The sequence below is a fragment of the Leptonychotes weddellii genome, chromosome 15 (assembly GCF_054177405.1).
Source record: "Leptonychotes weddellii isolate Sample4059 chromosome 15, ASM5417740v2, whole genome shotgun sequence".
NCBI classification, from domain to species: domain Eukaryota; kingdom Metazoa; phylum Chordata; class Mammalia; order Carnivora; family Phocidae; genus Leptonychotes; species Leptonychotes weddellii.
In genome coordinates this window covers 13,128,115-13,145,015 of record NC_138383.1, presented here as the reverse complement: position 1 = coordinate 13,145,015, position 16,901 = coordinate 13,128,115, and the positions used below count along the sequence as shown (strand labels likewise).

At 46.8% G+C, this 16,901-nt stretch overlaps 2 protein-coding genes across 21 annotated transcripts in view; one reads left to right on the top strand and one right to left on the bottom strand.

Annotated features, from left to right (window-relative positions):
• LOC102738999 (testis-expressed protein 2) overlaps positions 1 to 16,901 on the top strand; it is a 254,143-nt gene that overhangs the window by 91,253 nt on the left and 145,989 nt on the right. The window lies entirely within an intron of this gene.
• PECAM1 (platelet and endothelial cell adhesion molecule 1) overlaps positions 1 to 16,901 on the bottom strand; it is a 79,015-nt gene that overhangs the window by 39,602 nt on the left and 22,512 nt on the right. For 13 of the 20 annotated variants that reach the window (XM_081804675.1, XM_081804677.1, XM_081804687.1 and 10 more), the window contains exons 7-13: positions 15,739 to 16,014; positions 12,050 to 12,337; positions 11,266 to 11,373; positions 10,084 to 10,111; positions 8,785 to 8,861; positions 6,323 to 6,376; positions 4,577 to 4,639 (exon numbers count right to left, since the gene is read on the bottom strand). In XM_081804675.1, coding sequence (XP_081660801.1) covers positions 4,577 to 4,639; positions 6,323 to 6,376; positions 8,785 to 8,861; positions 10,084 to 10,111; positions 11,266 to 11,373; positions 12,050 to 12,337; positions 15,739 to 16,014 — 894 coding nt within the window. The remainder of the gene's footprint in view (positions 1 to 4,576; positions 4,640 to 6,322; positions 6,377 to 8,784; positions 8,862 to 10,083; positions 10,112 to 11,265; positions 11,374 to 12,049; positions 12,338 to 15,738; positions 16,015 to 16,901) is intronic. The other 7 variants (XM_081804676.1, XM_081804679.1, XM_081804693.1 and 4 more) reach the window with 3 other exon arrangements.

Sequence of the window (16,901 nt, the reverse complement as noted above, 5' to 3'; positions counted from 1 at the left end):
CCTGGAGGCAGCCATAGAGGTTTGATAGGACAGCGAAGGCACCAATGTCCTTGCAAGGGTCTCTGTCTCAGACCCTGAACTTCAGGAAGGCCTTGGCATAGTCAGCCTGTTCCCTGAGGTTTTAGATCTTAGGATTAAAACCATGGTCATTCATTAGACACTGAATGGTGAATGGTGGTGGTTCCTGTGCCAGGACCTGAACACCAGGAAGAAGCCTGGAGGTGGGGGGTGGTTCAGATCCCCCAACAGGTGAACTTGGGCCATCTGGGGTGGCCAGGGCCTTGTAGAAGGCTTCATATGACTCCCCCAAGGCACCAAACAGGAGTTGGTACTCACCAGCGTGGCTGAGAAACCAAGCACCCCTCTGCCAGGACACCTGCTTTTCTCTAAGAGGCCAGCAGAGATGCTTACATCACTCCCCATGCTCCGTCCGTGGCACCAGATTTGGGGGTATACAGGGAGACTCCAGGGATTCCCACATCTCCTGGAGATCTACCACATCCCTAAGGGATTCTGTGCCATGTTAGGCCTGGGCAAGTCACGCGTTCAGTATGATCCTAACACCTGTTGTGCGCTGGGCACCATGGACAAGGAAGGGAAAAGGTAACTCAGACCTGGAGCTTTCGGGAGCTCCAGTCTGTGGGGCAGACAACGCTGGGAGAAATGATTTAGGATGCTGTATATCAGGTGCCCTGGGGTCCCTGCTAGCTCATCCTCAGACCCTGTCCCACAGTGGGAGTGGGGGCCGTGGGGAAGGAATGGAGGGATGAGGTGGGGTGGCCCAGCCTTGGGGCTGGACACTCTTGTAAGAGCCACAGCCCCCAGGCTTGCTGGTAGACCTCTCTGGTCACCCTGGGGACACTCTAACACCCTCTGGACTCAAGAGCTGCACTTGACCCCCTTCCTCCTTATAACTGCGGATCAACCCGGGCAGCAGGGTGATTTCCACTTCTTGGCAGAGCGGCTACCCTTGCAGCTGCCCCAGTGATTCCTCCTGCTGCCCCCTCTCCCCCAGTTCTGCCCCCTGTGATGGGTGGGGGCTGGCAGCTCATCACAGCCACCCTGTTCTGCTCGGCAGCTGCCTGCTAATGAGTAACCCAGGCCAACAGGCTGTTTGTCTCTGCTGTCAGGGATGTTTCCGGATGGGGCTTTATTTTGGCTTCTGTTTTTCTCTGTTTAACCAAGAAAGAGATGGCTTCAACGTCATGGGGTTTTCCCAGCAATTAGCCTCAGAGCAAACAAGCAACAGACCGGCTTTAACAAGTTCCTTCCCACCCTGCCTCCACCCTGCAGTGATTCCTTGGTCAGCTGCCAGTCAGAGGCAGAGCTGGGCACCATCCTCATCCCTTCCCCCATCCCAGCTGTGGAAGAGGGAGCGTTGAGGACAGGGAACTGGGTTGGCTAAGACCAGATCAAGTTTACTCATCACTGGCCTTGAAACCACAAAGCCCTTTCCTCACCCTAGTGACGCCCCACCCGCCACCCATGAGAAAGCAAGGGGACAGCATCCTAGGCCAGGCCTGCCCTGCCCTGCTATCCCTGAGCACCCAGGACACTGGGTCCAGAAAACTCAACTTGAATCTTCTAGAAACTCTCCATTTCCACCCACGTGGCACTCCCTCTAGCTCTCCCGAGACCCTCGCAGCAACGTGGGTAAAGGTGACTGCAGCTGTACTCGGCCTGGCAAGGAAAGCACCTCTCCTCAGCCTGTCCGAGGACCTCTTTTCCCTTTAGAGCCCACCCCACCTTCACGCAAGAAAAAGAAAACCAGACGCTCTAACATGGAAACATTCTCGAAAGAGTGGAAAATGGACCCTTTTCCAAGGACAAAACCCTGTGTCCTTTCTCCTTCAGCTTCCTCCAGTCCAAACCCTCTGAGGCCATCAGGCACAGCGCTCATAATCCCACCTCGTCCTGGCCCAGCGGGGGGCAGAGGAGGGGGCAGGACCTGGCCCTCTGCGGGGGGAGCATGAGAACCTCAAGGCCAGAGCCCAGGGCAAGCCCTGTCTGCTTGAGCGCCCAGCAGAGTTTGGAGGGTCAGGGGACAGCAGGGTTTTTCTGCACATATGCAAAATCTCTGGGCAGCCTTGCCCTCTTGTTAGTCTTCCCCGTCCCATCCTGGCCAGAAGTCCCCTTAAGAGGAAGGGGACTGAGCCCATGATGCACAGTGCCCGGGGTGGCGGCGGGGGGGCATTTTTGGCAGGTTCTGGCGGGACCAGAGAAGGCTGGAGGGGAGCCCCCTACAGCCCCTTTAGCCACAGCCGACCCAGACTCGCTTCTGAGCGCCGGCCCCCTGTGCTGTCTGTCTCCTCTTGGGCATCTCATGTTTCATCTAACTGAACCTGTTCCTCCCAGTCTCAGGCATCCTGACCGTCCATCCGGTTAGTCAGTCATGCAACCTGTAGTGATTCGGTCTCCCCGATCCTTGCCATAAAATCTCATCCAGTGTTGCCACGTCTCTGAAATCTATCTCGAATCCATCCACTGCCAGCATTTTGGCTCCACCCTCACCCCCTCTCCCCTGGTGATAACACTGATCTGCCTCCTTCCAGATCCTCAAAGGAGTCAAGCTCTGGGCCACCTCGCGCTGTCCTTCCCATTTCCTGGGTTCTCCTAACCCTCTCTCCTTTTAGCGGGGCCACCTTCTTTGTGCCCTTCAGGCCCCAGCTTAAATGCCAGCCCCCAAACCTGCCTTCTCGTTGCTCCCCATTCCTTTCCTTCCGAGCACTAACCATAACCTGACGCTATCCATATATTCTTCAGTTCCTTGTTTTCCTGGCTCCCTCACGGGCTCTACCTCCATGGGTCGGGGCTGGGGGGTGGGGATCATTATCTGTACCTTTGCTGTTTGCACAGGGGCTGGCCCATCAAGGACCCTTACTTTGTTTTGTTTTGTTGTTTTTTTTTTTAAATTTTAAGTATTTTTTTTTTTTAAAGATTTTATTTATTTATTTGACAGAGAGAGACACAGCGAGAGCAGGAACACAAGCAGGGGGAGTGGGAGAGGGAGAAGCAGGCTTCCCGCCGAGCAGGGAGCCCGATGTGGGACTCGATCCCAGGACCCCGGGATCATGACCTGAGCCAAAGGCAGACGCTTAACGACTGAGCCACCCAGGCGCCCGGACCCTTACTTTGTTAACAAGCAAACCTCTTTACAATGAAATAAAGAGGAAGAGAACTCCAGGCCTGCCACGGCCCCCACCTTCCCAGGTCCAGTCCAGTCTTAGAAGTAGGATGCCCGGTGTAGGCATGCAGATGGGGCAGCATCAACTCTAGGGGCCATTCTGACTGCAGACTGTGGGAACGGTGCCCCACTGGGCAGCACACAGCCTAGGAGCCGTAGGGGACAGCCTCATCTCAAGATTCCGTGCACATACCTGCTGACATGGTACCCAGAACCTAAGCAAGGAAGAAGGAAGGAACACACAACTCCTCCCAACTCATGGAGCCAGAGATGATAAAGGGATGCCACTGCCCAGTGACTCTGGGTAATGCTAGGCATTCCCAGCCTGGAAAGCGGCCCTCAGCTTGCCAGGCCGAGTGGACACAGCTGCAGCCCTTAGGCTGGAAGGGGGAAGGGGGATGCGTGGCTATAGCCGTAAAGAGCTTCCCAGCAGGGCCAGAAGGCTCTGGGAGGCTCCTTTGAGCGCAGCAGCCTGTGGGAGAGCTAGGGCGAGGGAGGGCTATGAGGACATGCATGGTTTTGGTGGGGCCAAAAGGAACTGGAACTGACGCTCTCATGTTCGCTATGGAGTGGCCCAGGCTGAGTCAGCGTCCCCAGCACCGCACCAGCGCCAGGGACCTCCAGCCAGCCTGCCCCTGAGAGAACCACACACAGAAAAACAAAACCTGAAGTGGGAAACCAGTGCCACTGTTTACACAGAAGGGGACTCTGTGTTTTCAGCAGCATTTACCCAAGAGTCCCTTTAACGAGCCAAGCCCTCACTACCTTCAAACATGCGTTTCATTTCCCCAAGCTCAAGGTGCAAGCAACTCTTTAAGGAAGATGCTAGGTGTGGGCAAGGAACGTAGCTCTGGAAGAAAACCCAAAACACCCAGGAGTGAGGCGGCCCTCAAAAGGTCTCTCAGCAAACACATTTCTTAGCACTTAGTAATTGCTCAGTAAAACCTACTCGTTATTAATAGTATGGTAAATAATAATGAGGGCGCCTGGGTGGCTCAGTCGTTAAGCGTCTGCCTTCGGCTCAGGTCATGATCCCAGGGTCCTGGGATCGAGTCCCGCATCGGGCCCCTGCTCCGCGGGGAGCCTGCTTCTCCCTCTCCCACTCCCCCTGCTTGCATTCCCTCTCTCGCTGTGTCTCTCTCTGTCAAATAAATAAAAATAAATAAATAAATAAAATCTTTAAAAAAAAAAATAATAATGAAATTTAATGCCTCAAAAGCCTAGGCAGGGGTCCCCGCTCCTGCTGTAGGCATGCCCAGGTCTGTCTGCTGACTGCCTCCCTTCTGACTGACCAAAGGGACCCTTGTCCTTGGGTCATAGCATAGCTCACCCTGGTGTCTACACCCAAGCAGAGAGCAAAGCGTGCGGAGCCACTCCAGTAATGCTGTTTACCTTGGTAAGGTTCAGGAGAGGTCACTTCCACTTCTGTGTACTCCACATCCAAGGTCAGAGGCTCTGCTCAAAAGAACCACAGCACCGCACAGTTAGACAAAACCCCGCCCGCATTAGAGATTTCCACTCAAAGGACTGAAGGAGTCCCTATTTCGTGGAGGAAGCCAGACACAGGCTGAATGCCATTCAGGGTGAGAGGGACACCACAGGCTGGGGAAGACAGTGATGAGTCCTGCTATCCCCAGGATGTGGAGGGACCCTTCTGCCCAGGTCCCCTTGTTTCTACAGGGGAAGGATTTACAAAAGCTCAGGATTAGCCACGCAGTTAACTCTGGAAGCCTATTCCACGGCCACAGGCATAGAAAGCTATTTCCAAGATGGAAAGAATCTCAGACAATGGGGAACAGGTTTCCCCAGCCCAAACATGCTCTGAGAATATAAGCCATATGCTTCGAAAAACAAGTTAATGAAAGCAGTCGGGCCGCTATGGTGAAATGTGGGAAAGTTGTTGGTCTTTAACTCAAAGTAACATTATTGTTTGTTTACTTAATTTAAAACATTTTATTTATTTATTTGAGAGAGAGAAGGGTGAAGGGCAGAGGGAGAAGGCTGAGCAGGGAGCCCGATGCGGGACTCGATCCAGGGACTCCAGGATCATGACTTGAGCCGAAGGCAGTCGCTTAACCAACTGAGCCACCCAGGCGCCCCTCATTTTGTTTTTGAAGTCTCAGAGTGAGTCTTTCTCACCAGCACTAAAAACTGATGTGTGCTCAAGGACACCGGTATTTATCTCTTTTATATCTTTGGCTCCTGTGATAGCAGGCCAGAGGGGAAGGGAATTTTGAAAAATGAGTTAGCCGATCCTTCTGAGCTTTAAGGCCGTAGCAAGCAATCTATTGTTTATTGTCTTTAAAAATTAGCAGTAATGCTATTTTTATATTTTTTTATAGTGTATGTTTTATTTTTATTAAATACTTAGGTGTCAAAGAATATTTGTAAGTTAGGAATAAAATACAGATAATAATAATAAATAGCAGTGTACCCATCGCCTTTTTAAGAAAAAGAACATTTTTATTACCCCCGACGTACCCTGTGTGCTTCTCCCCATCCCAGACCCTTAACACTTTCCTTCTAGCTTTATTGAGGTATAAATGACATGTAACCCTTGTATAAGTGTAAGGTGTACAACCTGATGATTTACCACAATGCTATTTTAGAAAACGCCCCCACCTCTACTATCCAAGAGAGAGGAGATCCTCCTACAGTACCCAGTACCCAGTTCCCTGGTAGGTATAACCCAGCTCTTTCCTACTGTAATTTAGGTTACTGTCTTTCTTTTTTAAGAGGTTTATTTATTTAGTTTAGAGAGAGAGAACAAGTTGGGGGAAGGGCAGAGGGAGAGGGAGAGAGAATCTCAACCAGACTCCATGCTGAGCACGGAGCCCGATGTGGGGCTCATTCTCACAGCCCTGAGATCAAAACCTGAGCCAAAACCAAGAGTCAGATGCTCAACCGACCGAGCCACCCAGGGGCCCCTAGGTTACTTTCCAGTAAGGACACAAGATAGCATCTTTGGAGCAAGTGACCAGCCACCCCCATTTTACACAGCAGCTGGCGACAGGGTCACTGGGGCGGCGGGGGAGTGGGGGGTAATATCCCCAGGTCTTAACAGTTTTAGTTCTTTCCTAGGGGTCTTTTTTTCTGTAAATGTTTCTAATAAAAAAAAAAACTTAGTTCGATAATTACCTTTATTTTCATTTATTGGTTTCATTGCATGGTTTCCAACATCTTCGTTGTAACCTAATTGAAAAATAACAAAGAGGATGAGTGGCAACAGAAATCCTAGTTTCCTATATAACTTGTCAAAAACTCAGTGCCACTAACACACAGAGTGAGGCCTAACTTCGTCAGTGTAGCGGTCCACCAGCAGTATAGAAGATTCTGGATTCCCTCTTCGTCCCCCTATGGCCCCATCCGACCTCTGTGTGGTCACTTTCTAATACCAGTGAAGCCCACCATCCCACGGGTGGGATACTTCTGCTTATGAATTTTTCAAGACTCAGAATTGTTCACTTTGAGCAAGCTCATTAGAAATTAAGCTTAGGGACGCCTGGGTGGCTCAGATGATTAAGCATCTGCCTTCGGCTCAGGTCATGATCCCAGGGTCCTGGGATCGAGCCCCACATTGGGCTCTGTGCTCAGCAGGGAGCCTGCTTCTCCCTCTCCCTCTGCCTGCCTATCTGCCTACTTGTGATCTCTCTCTGTCAAATAAATAAATAAAATCTTAAAAAAAAAAAAAAGAAATTAAGCTTAATTCTAGGGCACCTGGGTGGCTCAGTTGGTTAAGCGACTGCCTTCGGCCCAGGTCATGATCCCAGAGTCCCGGGATCGAGTCCCGCATCGGGCTCCCTGCTCGGCGGCGGGGAGTCTGCTTCTCCCTCTAACCCAACCCCCTCTTGCGCTCTCTCTCTCACTCTCTCTCTCTAATAAATAAATTAAAAAAAAAAAAGAAATTAAGCTTAATTCTAAAGGGATAGGCCCATAACCAGAAACATGAAAAACACTAGCAAACTAACCCTCTCCAACCAGAGAGCTGGATGCAGGAGAACATAGTTTAAAGAAATTGTGGTACCTCCAGGCTGCCACTTCAGTGGGCAAAAAGAACTTCTTAATTTTTTTTTATTAAGTTGTTCTTTATTAAAAATAATTTTATGGATTATAAATAATATAAATACTTCTGAAGAATACATGATTTTCCATTATGCATTTAAGCTAATTACTTATTGTGATTACTAAAATATTTTATAAAGTGAAATAATCCATGGAGAGACAATATAAGAGTTAGAGTATTTCTTGCATTTTAGAAATTTGGGGGAATTCCTATTTTAATACAAGTCTATATTAGCATTCAATTTAGTGTCTACGTATTTATGTATAATACAAATAACCAAAAGAACCCCCCTTATACCACAAAAAGGTATTTCCCCTATAACACTGGGTTACTTTTTGCTAAATAGTCCAAATATTTCCGAATGTAGTTTCTTACATGATACTCTGTTTTCTTTATTGGTCCATTACTTTTGTTATTACAGATGTTTTATTCACTTTTTAGTAAGGATTGTACCACATTGTATGTTTTCTTTAGTTCCTGTTCTATTTGATGGACTTCAGGAATTCCCAGGTTCTTCTATCTGTTTATTTATTGTTTATTTGTTTACATGTTTATTTTTTTAAGTAGTCTCCATGCCCAGTGTGGGGCTTGAACTCACCACCCTGAGACTGAGTCTCATGCTCTGCCAACTGAGCCAGCCAGGCACTGTTTTATTCACTTTTTAAAGGTTGATGATTTGGTAGTTACAAGAATCGCTCAGTTCTTAAAACATATGCCTCAAGTACGCCCTGCAAGAGGCATATCCTAAAACTCTCATTTTGTGGAACACTTACACATTTAGTAAAGAACATGGGCGTTCTATTCCCAGACCTTCTGATAAAGAAAACTGCCCCCAACCTGGTCTGGGACAGGACATTGCATGTGATAAAATTATCTGCCCCGCTGGGAAGCGGCCATCACCCTGGCTCCAAGACTGCAGCAATTTTCTCCGAGACCTAATGGGATTAAGAAATGCAGGGGGGGGGAGGGGGCGGGGATTGGCTTCCCACCCTACTGAGCCGACTTCCAAGCTTGCACTAAAGCCTTATCACCACGTACTCTTTGTACCACTCATTTCTTTTAAATGCCTCCACTAACAGAGAAATATTGAAATCAGTTGTGGCAAAAGCTGAGTGGAAACTGTCTTGTGCTTGTAATAAATAATTCCATCTGAGAAGATCTTTTACCAATGCCTTCATCTGATAACTGGTCTCTCGCTCTCTAACAAAAGGATAATGATTATACCTGGGCCATGTTCAAAGTTTTGGAAGGTAACCCAGGATGGGTATCTGCAGCATTATAATTATTCTCCACCTTTCATTCCCGGGGATGTTTAGGAGGTGGTTAAGATTAGGGTAGAACGTTCTGCCTTTCTTCCTAAGTTTTTGTTTTGCTTATCAGCTCACCCTTCCACGACCAGTTAGATGAAGTGCCCCTGCTTGAGGACAGGGCTTCCCTTCCAACTTGAACCCCATCATCTACAGATTCTGCTTCTAAGAGGGGTGAGGGAGTTTGTGGCCAGCTGGGGAAAACACTTAGCAGGAAACCATGACTCTACCGTAATGTCTGTTGGCTTCAGTGTTGGGATCTGACAACATCTTCTCGTTGCTGGAGTTCAGAAGTGGTGCTGCTGGCCTTAAAAGGAAATTTCAAGAGGAAAGAAAGAGTATGACTTTTTTTGGCTCTAACTTCAAACCACGAAAACAATCAAGGAAAGATACGAGAAAACCAGGGGGCATTTTCTGAAGTGAGGAAAACTTGACCCTCTCCTGTGGAAAATAAACATTTTTTCCAAAATGTTGACAAAAACTCTTTGCTGTTAAAAGAAGTGTGAGGGCCCTCCCTTACTATAGCAAGCTCTGAAGAAGTAGCTTTTTCTTGTCTCCTTTGGACGGTCTTCATTTATTTCCAGAATTGCTTGATTATTCTATTATTCCATTCATTAAATAGTCCATCATCTCATACATATTTGACACACCAGAATTATCCTATATTAATCAAATATATACACACATATATCCTTGTTACTTTCACTTACATATAAATGGCCTGTTAGAAATGTATTCTGGTATGTATTTATAGAAATCATTTCAGATAAAGACTATGTCTGCCAAATTGAATAGTACTGTATATTATAGTTACTATAAATACAAAATATTTTGCCTTAAGCAATACGTATGATTTCATTATTGTTGATCAAGAGTTTTATTTGCTCTCACACAATTTCTCATACATGTCAATATTAGCCTCAAATTAGAAATGAAAATGACACTTTTTAATATTTTGCATGGGACTCTGCATAACTCATTTTAATTTATATATAATATGTGAAGCTTTTTATGTATTTTATTGAGAAATAAAAATTGGATATTTGGCTTTTGTATAATAAAAATAAGAAGTGTCAGGGCCAAGGTGAATCCCACCCCTCTGAATTCTTCATCCTGTGCTACTGTTTTTCTCCAGGACAGAGCTATCCCTTTCCATACTTTTGAATTTTGGATTTCAAGAACAGTAAAAATATTACCACCTTTTTTTTTTCCTTAGGCCAACTCTATTTTGCCAAGTAAGCAATCTTTAAAAATTCCATCCAATATAATTTCATAAGGAAAAGGGGATCTCACAAGGAACAGCATAAGAAGGACATGACCTCAGAATAAAGCCATTCTTTCCCATGGAAGGACAGTTGGCAATCTTCCAAGGAGCCAAAGACACACGTGTCCCTATGCTACTCACACTGAAGACCCTTATTTTTCTGAGTTTTCCAAGAGACACTGAAAATTCTCTAAGGACCAGAATCTCCCTATAGTTGATGCATGTCTACAGAGTAGCCACCTCTCTCCCAAGTACACACACTGACCTGGACATCTCCACTGGTGTCTGCTTGGCTTTAAAAGAGAAAGAGAAAATCCAAAGTTAGTATAAAGTATCCACGTCTGTACCAGATAGGAAGACTCATCTCAACCATATCTGACTTTCTTGAAGATTGAATGCCCATAAAAAGAGAAAAGAAAGCCAAATATATTCCTGCTTTTAAAAAAAGAAGAAAAAAACAAACAAACAAATAAACAAACAAAGTAGGTCTTCTCTTGGTCTTATACCAAGAGATTTCACATCATTTCCTCCAGAAATATGGACATTTTGACTGTTTTAGCCAGGAGCAATTTTCCTTAGTGGAATGTGATAAGAGATGAAGTCAACAGGAGAGGAACCAGGTAAGCCAGATAAACCGGCAACTATCTCTTTGATTCAAGATGATTCCAAGAAGTAAAGGCTACATCAGTCCTTATGCTTTTAATTCCAAGCTGGCCTGAGACCAAGGCCAGGGTCAGCCTTAGGAAAGGGCTGGTTCTGGAGCCTGTCTTCCCAGAAGGGTTGCAGCTTTCTTATTCTAGAAAAAGCCCAGGGACCCTCCTCATCCCGTCTGCCCCCACCCCGTCCCAGGCAGCAGCACCGGGGCTCCAAAACAACCTGCCCTACTCTACAAAAATTTTTGCAGAATTTAGTGGGGCCAAGCCCTTTTCCTTAAGTTCATGCTAGCTGACTCTGATTCCTGAGTGTCAGTGGGTGATCCTGGCTTCCCTTCCATGTGTGGTTAACCTCAAGCACAGGGTAGAAATCATGGACAAATTAGGAGGCATTCAGTGGATGGGGGGGTGGGGCCTAGGTGGGTCTCCATAGCACTCTACCAACTGCAGGACTAGGTGTGGCCAAATCCACAGAAACAGCATCTTCTGACCACATGTAGATGCAACCTCCCCCCAGATGCAGCTTTTCTGGGTTGTCCAACTAGGAAAGCAATCGCTTTCCTTTGTGCCTAACTAAATCCAAGGGGGCAATAAAAGCTTTATGCCCACCAAAGCCAAAATCTTTGGTTATCAAGGTGACACCCCAAGGAGAAAAACAATTGTCACCAGTTTTATCTCCTCAGTTCCCAGTGGGGCAGAGCACCAGCCCTCCATGAAGCTGAAGCCCCTCATGTCCAGGGCCAGTTTCCTGGACAGGGCAACCTACCAGAGTGGAATGAAAGAACTGTACTTACCCTTGGCTTTCTTCAGAAAATAACATCTGGCCCCAAGTACCAAGATGGCAATTATCACTCCAATGGCAAATACTGCAATAAGTCCTTTTATCCATGGGGCAAGAAAGACTGGGAACGAAGAAAAAAAAACACACACACACACACATACACACACACATAGGTTTTTCCTCTGCCAGCAAGAAATAATACCAGGTTTAAGCAACAAATAAGACTAGTTTTTATAGTCCTTGTAACCAGCATCTTACATGAACATCAACCTCTGAAGGACACTGTTCATAGCTGGTGGAGAGATGTTTTTGTGTGTCTTTTGTTTGTTTGTTTGTTTGTTTGCTACAGAGTCAGCTATGGTCTTAAAGGACCATTGGACTGAAGCAGACTCCTTTCTGGGGTCTATTCAGCCCTTCTCCTTCACTAGGAAACCAGCTTCTACCCACTTGTGTGGGCTCCCCTAACTATGTCCCTTCCACATGACCCAATCCCCTTGGCCATAGGTAGTCCATGGGTGGACATTTGACCCAAGATGGGCCAACTGGTATCTCTTGACCAAGAATTTGGAATTACAACTATGTGAGACATTTCTAATTTTTTATAATAACCAATTCCTCTTTTATATTTAATTTGGATGCATGTCTATCACTTGCAACAAAAGAGCCTGGAGGACATTGGTCTCTTAACCCTCAGTGAAATGAGCTAAACAGCTGCCCACTTCCTCTTACAAGGGATGAGGCTTTGGCCTCGCTCTTGGAGGCCACACTAGATCCCAATGTTTCAGACCCTGACTCACCTCGGACTGTCAGTATGTTGCTTTGGGGACTGTTTTTGACCCGGTTGCCTCTGTTGGAGGCTGTGCAGTAATACTGTCCCTCGTGCTCCTTGCTAGCCTTCGCCTTGTGCCAAATGGCCTGGGTGTCATTCAAGGTGATTTGGTAGAAGGGACTGGTCTCTTTTTCTCTGTAAAACCTGAAGGTGATTGGACCAGATGCTTCGTTCACGGAGCACCGAAGCACGACGGCCTTCCCAGACTCCACATCCTCATTCAGCAGGATAGAGAGCTTGACCTCATCCACCGGGGCTGAAAGGCAGTGAAAGGGACAGCGCTGAGGAAAGGAGGAGGTGCAAGAGAGGGAACATGACACAGTGCTGCTCAGGGCCTGCCTCCTGCCGCCCCGTGACAGAGACTGGGACCGTGACTGTGTGTGCCTTTTACTCAATTCACCACCCCCACCCCACATCCTTCATATCTCCCCTCCTCTCCTTAGCCCAGAAGGACAGCAACCGAAGCCTCCTTTGCCCACGTGTTGTTTACACACAAGATGCTAGGGACACCTCCCTTCACTTAGCACCTCAAGGATTACTGACCACTCAGCCTGATGATATAGTTCATCTCTGTGCCCTGTTGAGTGTGTGAGTGTGAGTGTGAGTGTGTGGGTGAGTGTGAATGTGTGTGTGTGTGTGTGTGTGTGTGATTTCCCTCCCTGTGCTTACAAAGATGTATGGCACTTCCAGATCTTACGAATAACCTTGACCCACTATCTTTAGCTATTCCTGTTTTTCTCCCTTTTCCTTTACAAATGTTCTAAACCAACTGCTCTCGCATCCTCATTTCCCACCTTCTTGTTACCCCTGTCACCTGACTTCCATCCCTCCGCTTTGGAAACTGCTCTCCATCTCTGGTTTTGAAGAAAACGCCAAAGGTCACCCGATCCTGACTCTCCCATCCCTGAGTCCCCAGCAGATTAATTCCAGTCTTCATAGGTGTCCTTCCAGTCTTCCCATCTGCGGCTTTCCCAAACCAGTGCGGCTTCCTCTGCGGCCTCTCCGATGCATCCCAGCCTAGATTCTCTAACCTCCTCACCTGTCACACCCTCTTTATTCACTAGTTTGTCTTCCTTTTGCCCCTTAAATATGGACTTTCTGCAAAATTTAGTCCTCAGCTTTCCATCTCCATTCTCCTCTTTGGTGATCTCACCTACATCATAGCTTCTGTTTGTGCATTTAACACATAAACATAGAGCATTTAATGCCGAAATAGACAGCTCTAGTCCGATTACTCCCCCTGGATTCCAGGTCTCGATTCTGACCTGGGCATTTCTACTGGGAAGCCCTGCCAGCCTTGCATTCCCAGCAGATCCAAGCAGGACTCAATTTCCTCCCATATACATTTTACAAGTTTAATTACCAAAATCCTGATCCTCAATTGTCTTCCCAAGCAGACTTTCCTATTAGTGTGAGAATGGACTGGTCAGCAGACTGGCATCTGACTTCATTTTTATTTATTTATTTATTTATTTTTAAAAGATTTTATTTATTTATTTGACAGAGAGAGACACAGTGAGAGAGGGAACACAAGCAGGGGAAGTGAGAGAGGGAGAAGCAGGCCTCCCGCGGAGCAGGGAGCCCGATGCGGGGCTCGATCCCAGGACCCCGGGATCATGACCCGAGCCGAAGGCAGACGCCCAACGACTGAGCCACCCAGGCGCCCCCGACTTTATTTTTTAAAAAAGATTTATTCATTCATTTTAGAGAGAGAGAACAGGTGGAGGGGCAGAGAAAGAGGGAGAGAATCCCAAGCAGACTCCCCTCTGAGCCAGATGTGGGGCTCGATCTCACGACCCTGAGATCATGACCCGAGCTGAAACCAAGAGTCGGATGCTCAACCAACTGAGCCACCCAGGCGCCCCTGGCACCTGACTTATGAACCACCTCCTTGAGAGTGCAGTGGGTGGCCAGACCACAGAGATGCCTGTCCCACAAAAGGGAGCACCAGGCCCGAGATGGGAGGGTGGAGTTCAATCTTAAGGGCAGAGTCCTGGAGGGTAGAGCCTGATTCGAGAGCCTCTCTCCTGCTGAAGGACAGTGGGGTGGTGGCAAGCCAGCTTCAGGAGCCAGGCTGCCCGGCCCCCATTCCCAGCCCAACTGCCCACCAGCTGTTCATCTTAAGCCTTCACTGCATCATCATAAAATAAGGATAATATTTTAAAGCATCTTACAAGGCTATTGTAAGTATTAATGGAGATAATCTGCTAAAATACTTCACACTGGGGTGCCCACATGGTCAGGGCTCAGTAATGTTAACCAGTTGTATTGACCCAATTTAAACCAATTTAAACAGTTTCAGGTGGGCTTCTGCACTGGCTTCTTAAGGTATTGTGAGGTTTGAGGCTTCCACTTCTAACTGATAGAGGACCCTGGTTAATCTCCCCCAAGCTCCATCCTCCTCATGACCTCCTTTCCTCTTCTGGCTCTTATTGCACACAGGACAAATTCTCAACTCTGAAGACTGGCATTCGATGCCCTTCACAGTTGAGCTCAGTCACTTTTTCAGTTTATATCCAATGATTCTCCAGTCCCAATCTTTTGTTTCCAGCCATCTGATCTACCCAGTCTTCTGAACTGCTCCATGGAGACATTTTGCTCATGTATTTAACTGGTAAGCCATCTCCAGCCCTTTCTTGACCCATTGTCAAGACCTGGCTCCTAACCCAGCTCTTCTAACTCAAGCTAGATGATATCTTTCATGCCCTGAATTCCTATCACCATTGTTGTAAGGATAGTTCATGTGACAATCATGGGTTCCCTAGTAACATTTTTTTTCTATGCTTCCTTGCACTGTCATTCAAACATACTAAAATATTTCTGCATTATTTAATCAGGACATCCTGTGTTTCTTGTTATGTCATTGAAAGTAAAGAACATGTTTTCTTTTTTTGTATGCCCTATAGCATTAGATGCTTTATATATATTGAAATTAATTTGAAAAGTATGGCTCCTTTTGGACCATACATTAATAGAAGCAGGAATCTCTCTCCTGCTTCAGAGGTCCACAGTGGTACCTGCAGATAGGCAGTTATTAAACAAGAAGGAGGAGGAAGAAGAAGAAGCATATTGAACTTTTTACAAAAGGATATGGAATATCTCAGAGATGCAAACAATGGCCTCCTGAGGCCTCCTGAGAGGCACAAGACAGAGGCTCAAGGAAAAACATCCACCCCAGCACAATGGTATATTTCTCCTGAGTATGACAGCGCGAGTCCCATGAGACTACAGCCTGAAGCTCTGACGGCTGCAGGTTCTGCACATGACAGAATCTGCCTCCCCAAGAGTCCATAGTGGAGAAAAACTCTGGTCTACAATTCTCAGAGATAGCTGTCAGTTCATCTAAAAAGGAGCAAATGTTAAGGGAGCCCCAAAACACAACTTTAGTGCTTCTTGACGTCAGGACACTTTGCTCTGATATTTTAGCAGTTCAATTGAAAGATTCTGCAAAGAGATGTCACTGGCCACACCAAGAGCCACCAGATATCTTCTGGACCCATTTACCTAGGCCTTGGGCCCGCGCTGCCACATGTTTATGGCCTTTGCACAAGTACCACCCACTTGTGCATACAACCCCCCGGGGCAACCCCAAACCTTTGAAAATGTGAAGTAAAGCCTGCAAACCACAGGATTTCTTCCCACAGCACAACAACTCACCTATCACCTTGACCCACAGAACTTCACTGGCCATTTCGGTATGGGAGTGACAATTATCCACAATACACTGGTATTCTACATCTTTCGTTGGGTTGTCTTTGAATACTGCAGGCTCATTTGAGGTCATGTCACGGCTCTCCAAAATGTTATTTGCTTTTAAAAGGTGGTAAGAAATAGGCACGGTTCCATTTATGGATTGGCAGCTGACTGCGATGGTCTGTCCTTTTATCACCTCGGAGCTGGAGTCATAAAAAATCCTAGGCTTGGAGAGCATTTCTAGAACGACAGAGAAACAACCTGAACAACACTGAAGGCAGAAACAGAACATCCAGCCCAAGAGGGTCCTTCTCCAAACTCTGCTCTTTGCTTCTCTGGCATTACCATAATTACCTGCCTGTCTTACCTACCTTCATAGGACTATTTTAAGAGGGACAGGTTGTGTGTGTGTGTGTGTGGTGACGAGGGAGAGGGGAAGTGAATGCTATAAACAAAAAAGGGTGACAAGAAAAACACTACAAAAAAAAAAAAAAAAAGAAAAACACTACATCCCCCTAAATCCATTTATATTTTCATATATCTCACCTACACATGCTCACACACCCGTATGTTGCTGTTGTGTTGAGGTAAGATACAGGAAAAGCATAAGAAATATAACAAGCACCCAGGTGGAATCGATTTGAAAACAAATTTTCAGTGCCTCAGGCTCTCTTGAGAGTAAACCGCATCTATGCCTCGAGAAGCAAGAATTCTACGAGGTCCTTATGCAGAAGTTTGCTTATTTGTAAAGCTTATGAAATGTAATGACCCACGTTTGTCTCTTGTATTATTTCCTTGGGAATTCCATGACGAGTGAGTTGACAAGAGACTATGACCCTGGTTGAGTTGAGACTAAAATCTTGGCTGCTTAAACCACATCCATGGGTTAAACTGAAGGATGGTGACTGAGTTGCAGCAGACTGAGTTGCAGGCTGCCTATGACAGCCTGACCAGAGTTCCACTGTCACTTAGAGACCCTCTGCTCCGAGGGTGGTCCAGGGCCCAACATCCCCAAGGCAGGCACTAGTCAGAGATGTAGACTCTGGCTCCATCTTGATCTGCATTCTAACCCAGTTTCGCATGCACAGTCAGCTCTGGGAAACATGGCTTTAGGTGGTCCCAGTACC